The 21,199-nt window shown below is 50.4% G+C and overlaps 1 protein-coding gene across 1 annotated transcript in view; it reads right to left on the reverse strand.

Moving 5' to 3' along the window:
* Positions 1–21,199, reverse strand: part of EDA (ectodysplasin A) — a 109,062-nt gene that overhangs the window by 25,800 nt on the left and 62,063 nt on the right. Inside the window, exons 2-3 of the mRNA XM_035889407.1 lie at positions 9,007–9,222; positions 7,502–7,607 (exon numbers count right to left, since the gene is read on the reverse strand). Coding sequence (XP_035745300.1) covers positions 7,502–7,607; positions 9,007–9,222 — 322 coding nt within the window. The remainder of the gene's footprint in view (positions 1–7,501; positions 7,608–9,006; positions 9,223–21,199) is intronic.

Consider the following 21,199-nt stretch of genomic DNA (forward strand, 5'->3'; position numbering starts at 1 on the left):
CCTGCCCGGCTGGAACATCTGTTCTCCTCTCATTAGCTCTGGCCATGTTTTGTAACAGAAGAAACTATCTGAGATTCCTGAACGTCAGTATTTGACCCCAGGCATTACGAACGGCCCTGGTTTTCAAAAGTGGAATTCAGTCGGAATCACCAGCCACTTCTAATAATGATGGTCCCTGCTTGACATGCAGTTGTAAAAAAAAAAACCAAACCAAACTTTTTAAGTTTAGTTCAAGCTTCAGCAAAGCCTGCTGAAGAGCAAACCGTAGGCTAAGCGCCAAGAATCCATCGGGACAACTCTGAAACCCACCCAAATGTGGAATCAGCGCAAGTATCTGAAAACGCAACTGAGGTGAGATTCTGAGCGGGGAGGATTCGATCTCAAGCCTTTGAGCATCCTGTGCATCTCCAGACCTTTTAGTGGTCATCCCACCGCCTTATCCGAGCCCGATGGGAGGTACCAGGGAAGGACAAACACACGCCAACGCAGCCCTACGGATGGAAAGAATCAGCAGCACCTAATCATGGCTTTATAAACATTCGGAATAATGAAGAAGGTTCTGGTTTGGAACAATCTAGATCACAGCTGGAAGGGCTGGTGAAGAAGACAGGAGGCAAATGGAGGTTGCGTACGGATCAGGACATGTCGACCGTTACACTGTCAACCCTGTGACCTTGAACAATTCCTCGTCATGGCCACCACACAATTAGGCTTGTACCTCTCCCAGCAAGTTAATTGCTTTTAATATTTAAGATCCAATAGGGACAGCACCGTACCAGAGTTCAATGAAGAGTTTGGGTCTCCATCAGTTTTCAGACCCTGGCTCCTTCTTTCTGGCCGATGCAGTGCATCCTTATGAAAGCATCACCCTCAACACCTACCGCAGGAATGAACGGCACCACTCAGGCTTTCAGCATCACACGCTTTCTTGGTGCAGAAAGCGACTCCAAAATCATTACGCTGAAATAGCATAGTGGCTCAAGCCTCGATGTTTAACACCTCTGCTTCCCCCAATGCGCGCGGGCTACGTCGAGCTTCCCTTCAAATTACGTCTTGCTCGGGTACCTACCGTATCGCGCTGCCGGATGACAAACAACTGCCTACGGTTTCCCAAGACAGGCTCCAGCGAAGACTGTTCATGGACACTGCAGCGAATTTGACCTCAAAGTAAATGCAGTATTAAAAAAATTGAATTCAGAGTAGTTTGAACCAAGGATACGCCTGAAAACGGTTGAGCTGTCTAAAAATGCATTCTCTTCAAAGTTACACCCAGAGCAAGGAGATCCCCTTTAGGATCATCTTCACCTGTGCTTTCACTCGTTTCCAGAAAGGACACGGTATTAATCCACCGCTGCTGTAACAGAGCCAAACCCAGGACCTGAACAACCATTGCTGGGGGGTTTCAGCCAGCTGGTAGGCATCTCCGGATCCGTCGCAGGGGAAACGTTGGTTAGAAACGAGCATGGACACAAGCCCGTGCTCTGAAACAGCTCCTTACCTATATTTTAACTGAGTTACCTGTACTTTTATCACCCTACCTTCAAGGCAGGAAAGCGCCTGGGGTATAAGAGCTGATACAAGCAGCCTGCCTTATTGTAATGAGGTACAGCAAGTAGCTAAGGATCTGTAAATGAGCTGCAGTCGCAATTTTCCCGTAGCAATAACAAGTACTGACAGCGACGTTGCAGGAAAGGGATGGAGATCATCCACGAAGATTCAAACATCATCTTAATTCCTCCCTCCTCCCATTTTGGGGGAAATCATGGAGAAATTCTGGGGGAAATCAGTAAGTGGAAGCCCTCTGCGGCGAGCCTTTCTTTTGGGACCGTCCCCTGCGCTCCAGTATCCAGGAAATGTTCTGTATTTACTGAGTGCTCATCACCATGGTTTCGGAGCACAATAAGGCTCTATCGCCCTTCATACATCTGCGTTTCTGGGAATGCCTGGGCTTTGGGGAATTGCACCGGCCCGACACAAAGGCACCGATTGTTCTGGAGGCAGAGGGACGAACCTGCCCTTTCCAAAGGAGAGGAAGCCGGCAGGAAAAGTCGCTATTGTGATCTGGATATTTTAAAAAAACCCCAAAACCCAAAAAACACCCCCCCGAGGGATCCAGGCACCCCCAGCTAGGCTCTGGCATCGGCTACCTGCTAACCCATCCTAACCCCATCCTAGCCCCATCCTAGCCCCATCCTAGCCCCATCCTAGCCCCACCAACAAACACCAGCAAGGTGGAACACTGAACACAGCTGGCACTTTGCTTCCAAGGCTCCAGGTAGAAGCGGGGATCGAGCTGAGCTTCTGCGCTCCCAGAATTTCATTTTCCCGTCAACGAAAGCCATTTGCAGCGTGGAAACCCCTTGAGTTCTCATCACGGATTTTCCTCGGCAGCAAGGACTGCCAAAGTAGTAGGAACCAAATTGTTGTCAGCTTAAGGACAGCCATCTGCTCAGCCTCTTCCCAGCTGCCATGCTCCAAATCAAAGCATGGGTAACAGTCACTTGTGTTTCTCACCAAGCTCAATATGAAAAAATCTGGGAAGGAGGAAAAAAAAACCCCCACTCCCTCCCCCCCCCCAAAAAAAAACCCCAAACCCAACCCAAAAAGCAAAAACCAAACAAACCAGGAAAGCAGCACGGCAGGGATCTAACTGGGAACAGAGATGAAAGTAGGAGAAAAAGAAACTAGGGGTTTTGTTGGTTTTTTTTTTTTTTTTAAAACAATAGTTTTTAAAGAGTCCTATTGACATCTGCTTTGTAAATGCTCTGTCATTATTTATAACCTCCCGAGCACAGAATTGTCTCTGTAGTTACAACCATGCTACTCCCATATTTTGGCTTTGTTAGCAAAGAGCCAGCAGCGTTTTTACTGGTGCTCTGGGAATAGAGATCTAACATTTCATACACAGTTTATTTAAAAGTGGACTAATTTAACATTCTTGATGGTTCCTTTTAGCACAACTGTTGCTAATTACCAGCTCCGGAATGATTTGTTAATCTGGGAGCAACAGCGGTTCCACAGCAGCATAAATACACCAAGACAAAAGGCAAGGAGGGGAAAAAGAAAAATAAAAAGAGAGACATTGGAAAGGGTCAAGTTTTGGTGAATTAAAGCAAATCAAGTGACAGGTGGAGTCGGGAGCAGAGAGTAGGAAGAACACCGTGAAATGGAGCGGTAAAGGGGATAATCCTGGGCCTGGAGAAGCAGAAAAAAAATAGCGGCAATTTTTAAAGCTGTGCAAATGCTGGGGTTGGTGGCATGGGCAGGAAGGTGGCCTGAAAGATGACGTGTGCTCCTCAGGCCGGGGACATGTGCTCCTCAGGCCAGGGCCATCGTCAGGCTCCCGTTAACCCCGTCTGCCCGGGGCAGGGTGGAGCAAGGCTGGGCAGAGAGCGAGCGGGGAGGGGAGCCGGGACGCGACCTCGGCTTGGTTAATTGGTTCCAGGGCACCGTGCGTGGAGGGACACAAACAGAAATTAAGCAAACACGATCATAAAACATGAGAAGCGGGTGGGAGGACTGAAGCCGGAGTCCTCAAAGGAGCCCTTGAAATACTGGAGCGGCGTTGGGAAGGGACAGGATCCAACCGATAGCTTTGTGTTATTGCACATGATTTTTCTTGAGGGGGTTTCAGCAAGCACCGAAGAGGCAGCGAAGCAGCTTCACGGCTCATGGTCTCCCATCCCACCTCCCATCCCTGTGGCTCCGTGCTCTGGGCACAACCACGGCCGTCAGCCTCCTCCCGCCCTGTGGAACCACCTCGGACCTGTTCCAAAACCGCCCTGTTCACAGCAAAAGACCCGAAAGCAAAATTTCTTAAAAGAACAAACTTCTGGAAAGGAACCGTGTTATCTTTGACATTTATAAATCACCGAAGCCATTGGTACCAAGATGAGCAGGACCCAGACAGCTGTGGAAGGGACTGAGCAGCCTCCCTCCAACCACGGCTGCCACACTTGGATCACTTTGGTCTTTCGCCGCATGTGTGAAAGGACTTGAAAGTTCATAAAATTAATTCCAGACAAATATTAGTGAGGCCTCAAGTGGAAAGCACATCTCCTTCCTTCTGGAAATTTACAGTTTGTCTACTTTTATCTTCTGGAGGCTCTTCGGGGATCAAAGATTCGATCAACTTTCCCTTTGCAAACCTCATGAACAGAATGGAGTTATCAGTACCGTGACATAATTTTATTTTATTTCATTTTTTAATGATTCATTGCCCTTCTCTAAAAAGTAAAATTCCTTCATGTAGGACTAGAGCAAACAGCCCGAGTTACACAGGAAAGCTATTCCCTTTATTTATGGATTTTTACAGTTGTTAGAAGGTCAACCCCTACCCTGGCAGCTTGCACTTGTTAAACACTGCTCTACCCAATAAAACCGAGATGGCCAAACATTAAGCGACCGCTTGCCACCATAACCCACCTTGCACAGCATCACTAGGAAGATGACCCATCGCTCTGGCAACGTCCCCATCCTCATTGCCCTATGGGGCCAACCCCCCTAATTTACAAGAAGACATTTATAAATGGTAGAGCTGTGCTACGCCTCTGGAGCGATCAACTCTGACGCGTTCAGGGAACGCGACGTGAACCTGGGAAAGTGGTGCAAGTGATAAAGGCACGACACGGTTCCACCCGGGCATGGGGATGATGAGAAAAGCCCTCGTTAGTCCAGCGACTCCCAGCATCTATTTCTCACCGCGCAGAGCTCCTCTGCACATCTGGCAATAGAAAGGCAGCGCTTAGGCAGCCTAACTCCGCCGAACATCTGCTGGCAGCACTCCCTTTACGCCGCGCGCACGCGGTGGAAACTCGCTACTTAGACATGCGACTTGCGAAGAGACTGGAATAGATTGCACGGAGTTGGTGCAAAAGGGCTTGGATCCCACCTGAGCCATCTGAGCATCAGAGCGACACCGGCTCTAAAGATGCTGGACCACATTTAGCTGGAAGCGCTCGGGGAGTCTGTACCAAACGCATCATACTTGTCAGTGTTTCGGGGTGGGGATGATGAGAAAAGCCCTCGTTAGTCCAGCGACTCCCAGCATCTATTTCTCACCGCGCAGAGCTCCTCTGCACATCTGGCAATAGAAAGGCAGCGCTTAGGCAGCCTAACTCCGCCGAACATCTGCTGGCAGCACTCCCTTTACGCCGCGCGCACGCGGTGGAAACTCGCTACTTAGACATGCGACTTGCGAAGAGACTGGAATAGATTGCACGGAGTTGGTGCAAAAGGGCTTGGATCCCACCTGAGCCATCTGAGCATCAGAGCGACACCGGCTCTAAAGATGCTGGACCACATTTAGCTGGAAGCGCTCGGGGAGTCTGTACCAAACGCATCATACTTGTCAGTGTTTCGGGGAGGAGGAACCCGGGGACTTTCACGAAGCTCGCGCTTGGAGCAGAGCCACAGGGAAACGCGTTTCCACTGCGAAATCGCGAAGGCTTCAGGGGAGATGGGAAACTCATGGAGCCAGGGAACCAAAGAGGAAAACCAACGATAGCTGAGAGGTTTACACCGCAGTCAGGACTTGGGCTTTGCAGGCATCAAGCTATGCACAGGCCACTACTCCTCTCTTTCTTTCCCTCCTTTCCCTGGCATCCAGTCCCCTTCTCCTCTCCCTATAAAAATGGACCTGTGCTTCTCTGCAGTGGGAAAGCACGGGAGCTCTTCCAGGAGCTCGACACGGGAGGCAACCCTCGCGTCTCAGTGTGGTTGGGCAATCATGAAAAGCAATAAATGGAAATAAAACTCCTCCTACTGAAAGCAGGCAGGACTTGAGCCGGGGGAAGGGACTGAAGGTGAAGTTAGTTTTAATTATTTCGGTATTTATAACTTAAGTTCTCGACGAGCATTGAGAGTGGGTTTGGTGCAATAAAGATGTTGCAGTACTTACCCTAAGTTATGCTCTACCTAAAGATTTTGGCGCTGTTCTTAGAAGAACAGAAAAGGTGACATTACATGACCTCAAGCATGAAATATAATTTTAGCAGGGTTCACTTTCAGTTTTCAAGAACCCTTCAGACATCCAGGGGCTTTAGAGGATGCCTGCCACGTGAAGAGCCAGCCATCGAGCACGCAGAGCACAGCTCCTGGAGAGCCCTCGGTATTGACCAGCGGGTCCGAGGGGTCGCACGCCATCGGCCACTCAAGGGACATGCTCCTTGTCGCCTGCCTCCCCGTCCCTTCCGTACAGTGCCCTTGGCTGCCACAAACCTGCCACCTGAGCAGCTTCAAAACCCCAGCCAACCCAGCTCCCTGCCGCTGCACCTCGGGCGTCGGGGAGGGCTGCGAGGCTGCCCTTCCCCAGCCTTCCAGGCAAAAGGCTTTACTGAATTCTGGCCGTATCCCCCAGACCTTACCCACAACCCGTCGCTGCAGCCCCTCACCCCACAAAGCCATAACCGACCCACGCAGCCCAGCTCCGGCCACCGCCGCATCCTCTGCGCCAGCCCAGCGCCTTTGCAGCCATCAGGAATGGCCTCCGCCTCCCAAAACTTCCCCCATTAAAGATCAAGATGCTTTAAGAAAAAACCCCTATCAGACAGCAGCAAGCTGTAATGTTCAGTACTCCCATCACACACATGTACAACTGATCACAGAGCGGGTGGCGGGACCCTCCACGCAGCAAGGGCGCGTTGTCAGGTGCCAAGTCCAACACCAACCAGAAGGTCTGAAACAAAGAGACCAGGTACAAAAGACGGGCTTTGGCACCTGGGCAGGACAGGCGGAGGCCGATGCTCTCGCCAAGGGACGGTGACAGCAAAGGGAAGCAAAGGACAGCTGCCACCCTGCAGACCACGAGGGCAGACAGCACTGCCACGCCGGGGGGGTCCCGGGCTACCACCCAGCGCCAGGGCCATCGAGGAAGCCCCACGGCCCTGGGGTTGGTACCACACATCCTCGTTTTATATTTATCAAGTCACAGATACAGAACTGTGATTTTTTTGTTTGTTTGTTTTGTAACTCTACGCTCTTAATACAAGCTCTGTACAACTCTTACTTCCCTTCACGCGGGCTTTGGACCCACTCGAGACCCTCTGCCGCACTGCGAAACCCCGTTAGAACCCAGTTACAGTTTTGTGGTGCAGATGCTCAAGCTGTTTGTTAAGACTACGAACAGCTACTTGATGATTTTGAGCAGAGCCAGGTGTACAGAGCGACATATATAGGTATATGAGTAGAAATGGTCGCCTTAAATGAGCACAGAGCCCCGCTATGAGAGAAGAAGAGTCAAGGACGAAATTACTAAGCAGCATTAATTTGCACAAAATCACTAGATGTACAGTTGCGGATACCAGAACTCCGGGAACTCCTCCTCTGGAAGGCAATCAAAATCAGATAGAAGCTACTAAAAACCCCAGATGCCCATTTTTTTCCCCCCATACACAGAACTCTATACCATGATCATAACCATCATCTGAAAGGAAAGCGTCAGTCTTCTGCTTGTCCGTGCGAGGGCGAGAAGCGCGGTAGCGAGGAACAAAGCGGGACTCACCGTCGGGCCCTTCGCTGCCTTTACTCCTTTTATTTCGACGGACGCGTCTACCTTCTTCTCCAACGTGCAGCTTTTCTTCGGGGTGGAAGAAGTTCAGCAAGGCCAGCTGGAAGAAGAAGGACAAGTTTAAGCGCCTTCGGCGAGGATGGCTTAGCCGAGCAGAGAGATCGGAGCCTGAACACCAAACCAGCTCCGTCACGGGTAGCTCCGCTGAGCCGAGGGGGAGATGCGAGGTGGCTGCTCATGGACCCCCAGCTCATCCCAAAGGGAACGACAAGGAGCCGTGTCCCCTTGGATGCAGCCTAGGACTTGGGAAAACTCAACGGGGAAAGGTTTCGGCAGGGAGAAGCATCCCCCCGGGGCACGGGGGGCTGCAGGGACAGGGATGCAGGCGGCGTCGGCGGAGATCTATAGCTGGAAATAATCAAACTCCCCAAATGCTGATGCCATCATTTCTAATTATTCCCTGCAAAACTTGCTCAATCCCGGAGCTCTTTCACCAATATTACTCACTGCCAGTAAGTTTTTCCTCTCTCAAGCTCTCGTCTGCAAGCCTCATTAGCTGCTGAGATTCACAGGTCTTCGGGGACCTTTAAAGCCCATTCAGTATGCCACATAAATTAACACTTCAAACCTAGGGCAAGCACATCTTTATGACAGGATTTTTGCCAAGAGGCAAAAATTTTATGTAGTGACCTCTTATTCATGAAAAAACCCCCAGTTGCTGCATGAAAAGCTCTGTGACGGTTATTAAACCAGCATCCCTACCCAGAAACTGGAATTTCGGTTTAGAAACTTCACCAGTCATCCCAGCTACCCCAGGGCGCGGCGGCGCATCACCAGCGGCATTTCCCCCAGCTATTTCCATTTCCTAAAACAAGGAATTTCACGAAAGAAGATCTGCCACCCTGCAGACCACGAGGGCAGACAGCACTGCCACGCCGGGGGGGTCCCGGGCTACCACCCAGCGCCAGGGCCATCGAGGAAGCCCCACGGCCCTGGGGTTGGTACCACACATCCTCGTTTTATATTTATCAAGTCACAGATACAGAACTGTGATTTTTTTGTTTGTTTGTTTTGTAACTCTACGCTCTTAATACAAGCTCTGTACAACTCTTACTTCCCTTCACGCGGGCTTTGGACCCACTCGAGACCCTCTGCCGCACTGCGAAACCCCGTTAGAACCCAGTTACAGTTTTGTGGTGCAGATGCTCAAGCTGTTTGTTAAGACTACGAACAGCTACTTGATGATTTTGAGCAGAGCCAGGTGTACAGAGCGACATATATAGGTATATGAGTAGAAATGGTCGCCTTAAATGAGCACAGAGCCCCGCTATGAGAGAAGAAGAGTCAAGGACGAAATTACTAAGCAGCATTAATTTGCACAAAATCACTAGATGTACAGTTGCGGATACCAGAACTCCGGGAACTCCTCCTCTGGAAGGCAATCAAAATCAGATAGAAGCTACTAAAAACCCCAGATGCCCATTTTTTTCCCCCCATACACAGAACTCTATACCATGATCATAACCATCATCTGAAAGGAAAGCGTCAGTCTTCTGCTTGTCCGTGCGAGGGCGAGAAGCGCGGTAGCGAGGAACAAAGCGGGACTCACCGTCGGGCCCTTCGCTGCCTTTACTCCTTTTATTTCGACGGACGCGTCTACCTTCTTCTCCAACGTGCAGCTTTTCTTCGGGGTGGAAGAAGTTCAGCAAGGCCAGCTGGAAGAAGAAGGACAAGTTTAAGCGCCTTCGGCGAGGATGGCTTAGCCGAGCAGAGAGATCGGAGCCTGAACACCAAACCAGCTCCGTCACGGGTAGCTCCGCTGAGCCGAGGGGGAGATGCGAGGTGGCTGCTCATGGACCCCCAGCTCATCCCAAAGGGAACGACAAGGAGCCGTGTCCCCTTGGATGCAGCCTAGGACTTGGGAAAACTCAACGGGGAAAGGTTTCGGCAGGGAGAAGCATCCCCCCGGGGCACGGGGGGCTGCAGGGACAGGGATGCAGGCGGCGTCGGCGGAGATCTATAGCTGGAAATAATCAAACTCCCCAAATGCTGATGCCATCATTTCTAATTATTCCCTGCAAAACTTGCTCAATCCCGGAGCTCTTTCACCAATATTACTCACTGCCAGTAAGTTTTTCCTCTCTCAAGCTCTCGTCTGCAAGCCTCATTAGCTGCTGAGATTCACAGGTCTTCGGGGACCTTTAAAGCCCATTCAGTATGCCACATAAATTAACACTTCAAACCTAGGGCAAGCACATCTTTATGACAGGATTTTTGCCAAGAGGCAAAAATTTTATGTAGTGACCTCTTATTCATGAAAAAACCCCCAGTTGCTGCATGAAAAGCTCTGTGACGGTTATTAAACCAGCATCCCTACCCAGAAACTGGAATTTCGGTTTAGAAACTTCACCAGTCATCCCAGCTACCCCAGGGCGCGGCGGCGCATCACCAGCGGCATTTCCCCCAGCTATTTCCATTTCCTAAAACAAGGAATTTCACGAAAGAAGATGAATTAGAAGCCAAACACCTTGTTCCGCCTGTTACTGCACCCGCCAACAGCCAGGGCTGCCCTGACCAGGAGGGGTTTGGGTTTGTTTTTTTTTTTTTTTACGCTGAAGAAACCCAATCACAGTTATTCAAGCCATAAATCCACGCGCAAGCCAAATACAGCCTAAGACGGGAACGAAGAGGCTTCAAACCAGCAGCACCAAAGCTTATCAAGGGCGTTATTGTTCCGAGAACAAAACCCGTGGCATCAAAAGCGGCTTTGAAAGAGCAGAGACGGATCAACTCCTTCCGCGAATTGCTAGTTAAAAGGGTGGCTCGTTAAGCTACAGGCCATAAAAGTCCCTATCAAAAGTAATAACCACTAAGGGTCTGTTTGCTTTCGACATGCCCCGGGGCTCTTGCCTCCCCTCTCCCACCCGTTGGGGTGCAGGGGGGTGCCCCCCTCCGCTCCGCACACAAACGCCTGTTCCCGAGTTATCTCCCCACGCACGCACTCTTCTCCCAGCCTACAAGCATCCCATTCCTGTTTCCTAACGAGGTTTTACATTGACATGCTGGATTTTACACTTCCGTCCCGCTTGACTCCAACAAGCCCCAATGCAGTTTCACGAATGGGATCTGGGAAACCAAAGGGTTTCCCCCTCCAAGAAAACCCCAAAGCGTTTCCCAAATTCCCATTTATTTCCACCTGCGTGCGGGCAGGTCTGCGTTCACCCCAATTCCGGATGCTTTCTCATTGCAATGATGCTGTGTCCGAAGGAACGCCGAAATGCTGCGCAACCACCCGGGACCAGCCCCTCGCAGCCTCACCGTGCGCGCAGCCGCACCTGGAAAAGCACCTAAAAAGCAACGACAAGCACCAGCAGGCACTGGTTTACCTGGGGAAGGAGCAGTCACGGCGTCGGATGGAGAACTGGAGGCTCTCGTTTACAACAAGCCTTAGTAAATAGAGGGAACGAGGGGCACGGCTCCCCTCCGCCCATCGTCCCGCTCCTCATCCCACCACGCCGCCCCAGACCCCAAGCCCTGGAGCAGGACGCTCTGGCGGGCGCCGCCAGTTCCCTCCCCTGCACGACAAAGCAGGGCAAGAGATGAGCAAAAAGTGAAGGGTTTTGTTTTAAACCGCTTATTTAAGTCAAGCTGAAACGCGGTCGAACTAACTGAAGGAAGAAATTGTATTATAATTCAGGTTAAAACTTCAATGGCGTCATTGAATGCCGGTCCTACTCGCCGCTCTTATTTGAGCTTTACAAAGCGTGGCTAAATTAAAGCTCTGAAAATGAAGCGGTGGGGGACCGGCCCGTTCAGACGTGCAGCTCCCGCCCCAAATAACCCCGCTGACTTTGGCCCAGCGCCGCACGAGCTGCTCCCAGCGCCGAGGCTAAAACCTGCATCTTCCATCTCGAGAAGATTTTGTAACGGCACAACCCTAATCGTGTCAACCCCTCCGCCAGGTTTCCTTTCCCCACTATTACAGATCCAATTTTAACAAAACACCCACAATTTTGAAAAGCTGCAGAATAATATTAAGCTCACCCCGTGGCACCTCCTTCTCCGCATTTGGGCACTGACACGGAGATTAGTGATAAATACTCCGGGGTGATATAAATACACTGGGGTGATATAAACACACCGGGGGATATTTTTTCCTGCCAGGTATAAGCTGGATCCTCACACGCCACCCTCCCACCCATGCTGTCAAGAAGCGGAACTACTGGCAAGCTTGGAATAATTCCAAGAAAAGTTTCACCTGGAAAATCATCGGGATTTGGAAGGGAATAAACCACCCTGACTTCTCACTTTGACTGACAGGTTCTGTTGTTTTCAAGGAAACAATCAAAATTTCTTAAGAGGCTTGAAAGCTTCTCCCAATCTGAACAAAACCATTCCAGTCTCAGAAGAGGAAATACGAGAGATTGACTTTTTGGGGGTTTTTTTGAGGGGGTTTGGGGTTTTTTCTTGGTTTTTTTTCCAGGACAGTTAATCAAAATAACCTTTCTAGTGAAAACTCAAGTAACGGGGCTCTGAGCATGCTTTGGTCAGCAGTAATAGCAATGTGAAACCTTAGGTTAAAAAACAAAAGCCAATGAAACACAAACTTAAATGACGGCTACCAAAGCACATCACCCTCATCACCCTGCCGCTGCACCCAGCCAGACCTTCCTCCTCATCCTCATCCTCCTCCCACCACGGAAGCAGCGAGAGCTCTTCCACAAAAGCGATGCTAGAAAGCATCAAAATGAGGACTGACCCCTTCCCCTACCCTGTCCCCTTCACTGGGCTGCTCCGGAGCCCCCCAAGCAGCAGCTCAGCTCTGGCACGTCCCTCCGGAGCCAGGGGACATATCCTGAAGCCACCTCTGCAGCGCTGCCGCTGGGCAGGTCCCACCGCACCCCGTGCTGTCACTGGAATTGCCACAGGCACCCATGGCTTGTGCCACCCACGGCACCCATGGCATCTTCCGCACCCCCCCTCGTCCTCGGAAGAGGCTCTTCACATCATGCACGTGGGGTACTTTTTTTTGTTTTGGCTGGCAGAACACACATCCAACATTGCTGAGCATTTCTTTTTCTTTTCAATACAGACGATTGCTCAAACCTTCACAGGATCACAGAATGGTTTGGGTTGGAAGGGACCTTTAAGGTCCATCTAATCCATCCCCCCTGCCATGGCAGGGACACCTTCCACTAGCCCAGGGTGCTCAGAGCCCCGTCCAACCTGACCTTGAACGCTTCCAACGACGGGGCATCTTCTCAGGGCAACCTGTTTCAGCACCTTGCCACGCTCATGATAAAAGGTTTCTTCCTTATGTCCAGTCTAAACCTACCCTGAGTTTAAAACCCTTGCCTGTGTCCTCTCACCACAGGCTTTGGTAAAAAGTCTCTCTCCCTTTTTCTTACCAGCTCCTTTATAGATTGAACGGCCACAGGCAGGACTCCTGGAGCATCTTCTTCTCCAGGCTGAACAACCCCAACTCTGCGGCTCTGCTCTCACCCAGGTTTTATTCCTGTCTCACGCTTATCACTGATCAGTCCGAAAAATACTAAATATCAGCTAAAAGTAATCAACCCATTAAACACTGCCTTTCTAATACGACCAAGTCAGAAAGAAATGACGGTAAATGACCAGAACATACATTTTACTTAGAAAAAAACCAATAAAAACGGCTTGTGACAGCAATCGCGACCGTGCCAGCTACGAGCACGCACCGCTCTGAGACCAATCCCCGGGAAAAAAGCTTTCCTGAAGAAGACAGACACCAGTCCCTCACGCTGAGCCTGGCAAAGGACGCAACTGGTGGGAGCAAAAAGACAGAGCGGGGAGTTTGTCCCAGGGGCTGCTTCCACAGCGCTTTTAATTACACAGGCAATGGCATTTAACCCCTGGGGAGCAGGGGTTCAAAGAGGTTCCCCCTCTGGGTGGAGGGCGCTGCTCGGGATCGCTTCTCCAGAGCTCAGGATGGCCAAGCTGCTTGCTGGGCGCCGCGCATCGCCCGGCCCCAGGCGGCTGCCAACCCCCCCACCGACGAAGGCGAAGCCTCTCCCCGCTGCCTGAAGGGGTCCCTTGTTCCAGGGGCCGCAGCTGCGGGAGGTCAGGGGGACACTCGGCCACCGGGTCAGCCCGTGAAGGGCCACGCTGTCCGGCTGGGGACCGGCGGCTGGCACAGCTGCGCCGGTCAGAAGAGCAAGGGATGCTTTTTCCATCCACCACCCGCTGAGATATGATTAATGTATTCACCCGCAGCTCTTGGACCCTGCAGCTTTCGGTCTGGACCTAAGGGTGGATGTTGTTGTGCCTTAAACTCGTTTTCTCCCTGTTATTTGGCGTGGCCGCAACGAGGGAGAGGATTTGCAGGGCAGAACGCGCAGATGTTTGCCACCCATCTAGCAAAATACGATGCAGCCACGCAGACAGATGCAAAAGGAGAAACGACCTTCAGCAAAACGCTGCTGGCTGGACGCTAGCAAGGCATTGGGGTATGGAGGTCGCCGGGAGCAACACGTACGTCTGAAAAACACACCGAGCGGCGAGGACGGCTTCTGCGGGCTCCCTCCCTCGCGTGGGAGCAAAGCAGCGGGCTGGGCAGGCGCCTTGGTCAACCCACCATGGCCATTCCCGTGGCTGAATGCTTCCCAGCACTTTAAAAATTCCCAGAAACATTTTGCGCAAGCATCAGCCGCATCCTTTTAGGACAAGGCGGAGCAAACACACTTGCAGGGCTCGAACTGGCCCCACGCTCATCCCCCCAATCATGGCTCGTGATTTGGGGGTGCAAGACCTGGATCTTCGCTGGGTTTGGGAGATGAGATGGGGGAGCTGGCGGAGCAGGGCCGGGAGCGCGGGTGGTCCCGGATGGGGAGGTGATTAGGTGGGGTGCGGTGCTGTGCAAACGCATCTGCAATGGCCGAGCCCCCTGCAACGCCCCCGGAGCAAGCCAGGGCTTCGCTGGAGCACCTTGGCTGTGGCACCCACCCCTCCTGGGCAGGTCTAAAAGAAATGACTGTCACGGTCCATGGTTTTGCTGAAACTCCTCATCCTCCAGGTCACCAGGAGAATCGATTCTCTCAGCCTCCACGCTTGTGGAGTGAGAGTATTTTTGATGAGCCCAGCAAGCACGTACTGGCTCCCGAAAAAGCAGTTGTATTTTCTCTGCAGTTACGCAACAGCGACAGAAAAGTTTGGAACAATCGCCGTTTCCCTCCTCCCCTAAGCTAAAGCCCTCCAAGTACCTTAATTTTAGAAACACCACGTAGACCCATTACGACTCCCTACTTTTTAATCAAGGAAATCACTATAGGATGCAAAAAGGTCAAAAAGCCAAGAGAGGAAAAACCCCAGGGGAACCCATCCCTCAAAATAACCTGTGGAACAATAGCAGAGGCATGCCTCGCCGGAATGAATCCGCTCTGCCTTGGTTTCTCCCAGCAAAATAAAGAAAAACAAAGGCCTGAGTACAAAAGCCATGGTTCTCCCTGCAGCCACGTGCAGAACCCGCTCTGGAAGCGCAGAACAAAGCTCTGGGAGCTCCAGGGGGCACGGTGGGAACCCTTAAAATAACGCAGCCTGCAGTCACCCAGAAACTCTTACGGTTTGTCAGGACAAACGTTCCACACTCTGCAGAAGTAAGAATAAAGAGACAGAAATATATATATATATATATTCCATTTTTCTTTAAGATACCATAAAATAGGAAGCTTTCCTCAAGCTATGGAACCCAAATGTACCATGGAGTCATGGCTGGACATACAACCCACGTGCAATAAGAAAACCAATGCTGGGATGCTGAAATAACTGTTAATCTTTCTTAAATTAAATATGCAAACGCCTTAAATAGTGCACATCCCTCAGAAGCACTTTATGGGAGTGAAGATCCACTGGACACCAAGGGAATGTATTTCCAACAGTCAAAGAGCTTGAAAGTGAGAGACATGGAAAAACATAACCCAGCCTTTGCAATTATGCACAAATGGCACGGTTTTTTCCTTAGGCAAAGCCATGTTGGTAGGAAGAACCTAGCACCTTCTTCCGGATTAACAGCTGACTTGGGAAAAGCATGCAAGCATTCAGGTGTGCAAGGCCTTTTCAGGGAAAAGTGCATTCTTGCAAAGTGTTTCAGAGCATATTTATCCCTAACAAAACCCTCACAGACGTCTCCGCACGCCGTATTGCAAAGTTGGCTTCCAATTAATCATAGAATCCTTTAGGTTGGCAAAGCCCTTTAAGCTCCCCCAGCCCAACCGCCCCCCTACCCCTGCCATCCCACCCCCAAACCCTGGCCCTCAGCACCGCCTCTGCCCGGCTGTTAAATCCCCCCAGGGCTGGGGACTCGACCCCTTCCCTGGGCAGCCCCTTCCAGTGCCTGACAGCCCCAAGGGGAAGGAATTGTTCCCCATGCCCAACCTCACCCTGCCCTGGCACAACTTCAGACCGTCTCCCATAGAATCGTTTAGGTTGGAAAAGACCTACAGAAAGCCTGAGAAAGCTGGACCAGCCAACTTTCGACCTAATCAAAAACCCCATGCTTCTCCCATGGCACAACACCTTAACGCACCACAGACTAAAACGCGTGAAATCATCCCCTCGCGTTACTGCTTAATGATATTGTTAAAAGGCAAATTCCCTCATCGTTTGCAAGTTTGGGGATCGTTAGCGCTCAGAGCAAGCTGAGGCTCTGCAGAGGCATTCTTTGCAAGCAACAGCGTTGTGTTTCTGGCGCTCTGAAGTTCAGCCGTCGGAGGTTGCGGTTCCGAGTAGCAGCTACTTGAATATCAGCCCCATTGTCCTCCAGCAGAAATTCGCCTCTGGTTAACACGTGGTGCAAAAAAAAAAATTAAGTAGATTATTTATTTTCAAACAGACTAGAAAGAAGCTTGGGGAGTAGCTTTGCTTTACTGAAAAAAAAAAAAAAATCAATCCCAACCCAAACCATTCAACATATTTTAAGCCTTGTTTTTGTCATCATTACTTTTTCCTCATAAAAAGGCAAGAAGCAAGAGAGTAAACAATTCCCATTTCAACATGACAAGAATTTATGCACAATGTCTTGTCTGCAAGGCAAGCCGTAGCCCTGAACGCAGAACTCTTGTAACGTGATATATGCCATCAGCCAGAACGTGGCCAGGGATAGCGAGGAGGGAGTAGAGGTTGGACTTCCCATAAGCCGTAATTCTCATAAGCCATCTTCCGCCCCCAAACCTGGTGTTTTCAGCCCAGCTCAGCTGCGCGCATCCCTTCCAGGGGTCTGGGGTAGGTTACACACCGCCCTCTGCGAACCCCTCCACTGGCTTTTTTGTCTGCCTGAAAGCTCAAGCATGGTCCTCTCCTTCAAGACTGCCCATAGCTCTTCTCATCCCTGTTGCTTCATCACTCTCATCACCCCATCACCCCTCTGCTCCCGACAGCAGCCCCAGCCCCGCTCCCGCCAGCTATTCACCCCGAAGCCCGAGGTCCCAGGGGCACAAACCATCCGCTTTGTGTTGATAGGAAACCCATCGCAGTGCCCCCTCATTCTCATCTGCACACAAGGATCCTCGCTGAGGCTTTCAGACCTGATGGTGATCTTTAAAAGCTTTTTCTACCCAAAGCTATGAGGCAAAGAGATTCTATAATCTAGAGAATAAAAGCACCAGCGATGCTAAGGAGCTTACCCAAAGCCAGGTGGGAAGTCTGGGTGGAAGGAGGGACTGAGCTACGCCTCCGGGCAGGAGCTGGAACAGCAGAGCCACCTCCATCCCAATACTCATGAGGAGCTTCACAACGAGTGACAACCAAGGAGCCAAGCAAGTTGACCATTAGAAAACAGAAATGATCTTGGTCTCATAGATGAAGGTGGACCAGGTAACACCACGGACCAGTGGCACGGCACCAGCTACTGCCAGCAGGCAGGAACGCCCGTTTTGGTAAATCTACAGCCCTTAACATGCCACCACCGCTTTTAAGAAGTGGATTTGAGACACTTTCGAACTGCCAAGCATTTCTATCCTTGGGTTGAAAAGCCTTTCCAAAGAGGACTGCGCAATCCCCGTTTTCAGAAGGCCAGCGAGTCACGCTCCCGGGTCTTCTAGGCACTGCGGTAACAGAAAATCATTAGAGAACAATAAAAGAGGAGGGCGCATATTTTCCTAAGCTTTTATTGGTATTTTAACTTCATTACCCAGGAAAGCCACTGTCTTTTTCAGCAGAGAACATTAAATTTGATTACCAGTTATCAGTTCAAGCCTCAACCCAAAAGCGACGAACGCAGTGAATTAATTGCCGTGGGAGGGTATAGCGCAGCTCAGGCCTGCCTTCAGAACCGAACCCTTCCCAGAACCTTTCCTCTCCCTTCCTCCTTTTCACGTGTTACAGAGCTTTAAGTTGTAGCCCTACACCTACGGCAGCGGTCGCCTTGTTGCATACTGCAAACTCCCATGGTCAAGCTACCAAGCTTTTACTGCCAAAATTGATAACCTGCCCCAACGGAGGGAAACCAGAACGCAGATGAAATATTTTAAAATTTCATCAGAACTTCAGTAGTAAAATGGCTAGATTAAACTAATGCACCAGCCGCCACACCATCATCCAGAAACAAGCCTATCTTTACAGCAAAAGCATTTTTTCCCCCCCTACTGAAAGGCCCTCAAAATCAGGAGCGGGTCACTCTCTTAGCTTCTACTACAGGTAGCCAATCCCAGCAATGCAGGCAGGAAGGCAAGTTAAAGCTGTACACCAATGGTGAAGCTGCCCAGCTCATGACAGAAGATGTTACTTCCCAATACAAAGTGCCTCACCACCTATTTCCAAGAATACAACGTTGTCTCCCGGTGTTTTCTCCGACTATGTGAAGTCTAGAGGCTTTGGGCGGCTGATCAAGCCAGCTTCTGCACACTCCGTAAATTTAGCTTTGTTCAATTTGCAACGTACCAAGTATTTATATTTCCACCACTGATTCATTTCTACCTTTCCAGCCGTTACCTGGGCTTTGTGAAGGATCAAGCTCAGCATCAGCTCTACTCCTTCCATGTATTGCTGTGGCAATCACAGACCACGCACACACATACACACAAAAAGAAGTTTTCATAGCGATGTGCTTTAATTCCTCCAGGCTGGATGCCAGCAACCGCAGCCCACTGGACAGCAAGGCACAAGGTATGCTCTTCCAGCCCGGGTTTCGGTGGTTCTACCAGGCAACAGGGCTTCCTGATGACTTGGAAGCCCAAGAGAAGGAAGGGAACAACCCATACAACCCTGAGAAACACAGCTTCTGTCATAAGTCTCTCTATCAAATTTGTTTCTGGCATAAGATGGCACCAGGTATGCAGTCCAAATCTCTGGGTTACTCATACGTCAATTTAACTGGCTTTGTAGGAGCACCAAAACAGCTACATTTGATACCAAACCATCGTCATCTCACGCCTAGAAGACCATGATTTGGTTTATGAGGTTGTTTGCCCTAACGCTTGTCTCACGCCCTCCTTCTGTGGAGCTACCTCGGTCTGGAGGTGAGCTGGTGCCTCCCATGAGGACGCTGGATGGAGGTGCAACGCTGCCGCAGGCAGACACAACCTCGGCAGCGCGTACGCTACGGACGGCACCAAGCACGGGCTGAGGTTTCCAATTTATTACACCTGTTAGCACTGAAAGGGAAAGCTAAAAACACAAGCCAGATGTGAGGTGGAACGAGGTCAAAGCTGAGTTTAACACCATGGAGGAAGACACCTGTAGTAAATTTTTTAATGGTAGCAGGAGTAAGAGGTTCCTGCTGCAGGCTTCCCTGCCCCGGCAGAGCGGACCTGCAGGAACCCAGCACTTTGCTGGGAACACACTGGTTAAAACACTGAAAGTATCGATGTCAGTGCAAGGTAAGGAACTTAAATCAGTTCCTTTCGTCTCCCAAGGAAATCAAATTTAGCTGTGAACCAGTGCCAGACAGAGATCTGCGGTCTATTAGCAGGAATTCTCAGTTTTTCACATTTTAATTAGCCTTCATAGCCTTTTTCAGTCCCATTTTCAGCCAGCTGGGCTACGTCCCCCTCCATATGGAGGTCACAGTTTCTTCTCCTGCATACCAACAGCAATTCTTTTCTTATTTTAGCATTTATATTATCAAAGCATTCGTGCACTTCTAAAAAGTGCTGTGCACGCTTGCTTCGGGGGGAACGCCTGTGAGCTGAACCGACTCGATATTAGCTGCTATATTTTCTCCTTTTGCCTGTTTCTCCATCTGTGCCTTTGCTCATGCGTTCTCATGACCTGGATCTTCTCCAGTACATCCAGGGTACACGAGGTCAATAGCACAATCCTCCTTGAAGCCATAAAACCTCTTGAAAAAACCTCCTGAAATCAGGCGCTGCTCCAGCAAAGAGCTTCAGGGCTCTGCTGCTCTCCTTGGAGTAGCTCCGGTGCCCCATGAAATACAGAACGGGGCTCTCCCCAGCCTGCAAAGGTTTGCCTTCAACCACCCTTGGGTCTCCTCCTTTGGAGAAAGTTTCTTTTCGCCATGTTTGAAAACATTTTTAAGACTACCTGGCACGTTCTGTTGGCCATGATGGAAACACTGATCTCACCTGGCTTCCACAACCAATGTAACACGAACCGTAATGAGACAGGAGAGACCATTCCCAGCAGATGCTGTTGGGCCACTCTCCACTGAGCGTGCTTCTCTTCCACCCAACGCCTTCAACTTGCACCACCTTCAGCTGTTTCTTATGAGACAGGAGCCCTGAAGTCCCAACACTGGAGAGAAGAACAGTGTCTCGAAGGAACAGTCACCTCTCTTTTGAACCCCGTCTCCAAAGCAGACACACCCTCATGGTGAGAAGGCCACCTCCCCTTGCAAGAAGCGACCAACCAGCAGAAGAGACTCAACCAGATCCTGCTCTGGAGCTTCCCATCGAGTGTGTGGCTGCAGTACCTGATCTGATGACATTTTGCAGTTCTCTGGTATTTGCCCTTTTATCTTTTGGAGTTCTGCACAGACCCATCGCTTGAGGTGGGACTAACGACATCGAAGAGCGGGTCTGGATTCACTCACGGAGATGACTCCTCCAGTAGAAGGTTACAGGAGAACGTTTGTCAGATGCCGGAACTGATGAACTGACACTTCCTCTGCAAATTAATTCTGCCCTTGCTATCGGCCATGCACTCCTACCCCCTTTTTTTTTTGGAAATCATAAAAAGCCTTCATAATTTTGAAATAGTTTTGTTATAAACTGCTCAGACCGATAAAGTTTTAAAAACATTTTTTCCTTGCTCCATAACAAACCAAAACCTTCCTGTTGGAGTGTGTTTTCCTTTCAGCACAAGGGTTTTAAAAACCCCTATTTTCTAAATCTGGATGTTAAAACTGGCCTTCAGCTATGATTAATTTTTATGACGTTTTATTGGAAGGAGAAAAACGGAAGGGAAGAGAACAGGAGGAGGGAATCAAGTAGTCCAAATCAAACAGAATTACCATTAAAAGGAAAACAAGTCCACTGTAAATGTAACATCTATGAAATAATGCATCCAACGTGCACCAGTCCAGGCTGGGGGCTGACCTGCTGGGAAGCAGCTCTGCCAAGAGGGACCTGGGGGTCCTGGTGGGGGACAAGGTGGCCATGAGCCAGCAGGGTGCCCTGGTTGCCAAGAAGGCCAATGCCATCCTGGGGTGCATGAAGAGGAGCGTGGCCAGCAGGGCGAGGGCGGGTCTCCTGGCCCTCTGCT

Source organism: Egretta garzetta, unplaced genomic scaffold, assembly GCF_000687185.1.
Source record: "Egretta garzetta isolate BGI_Z169 unplaced genomic scaffold, ASM68718v1 scaffold402, whole genome shotgun sequence".
Classification (NCBI taxonomy): domain Eukaryota; kingdom Metazoa; phylum Chordata; class Aves; order Pelecaniformes; family Ardeidae; genus Egretta; species Egretta garzetta.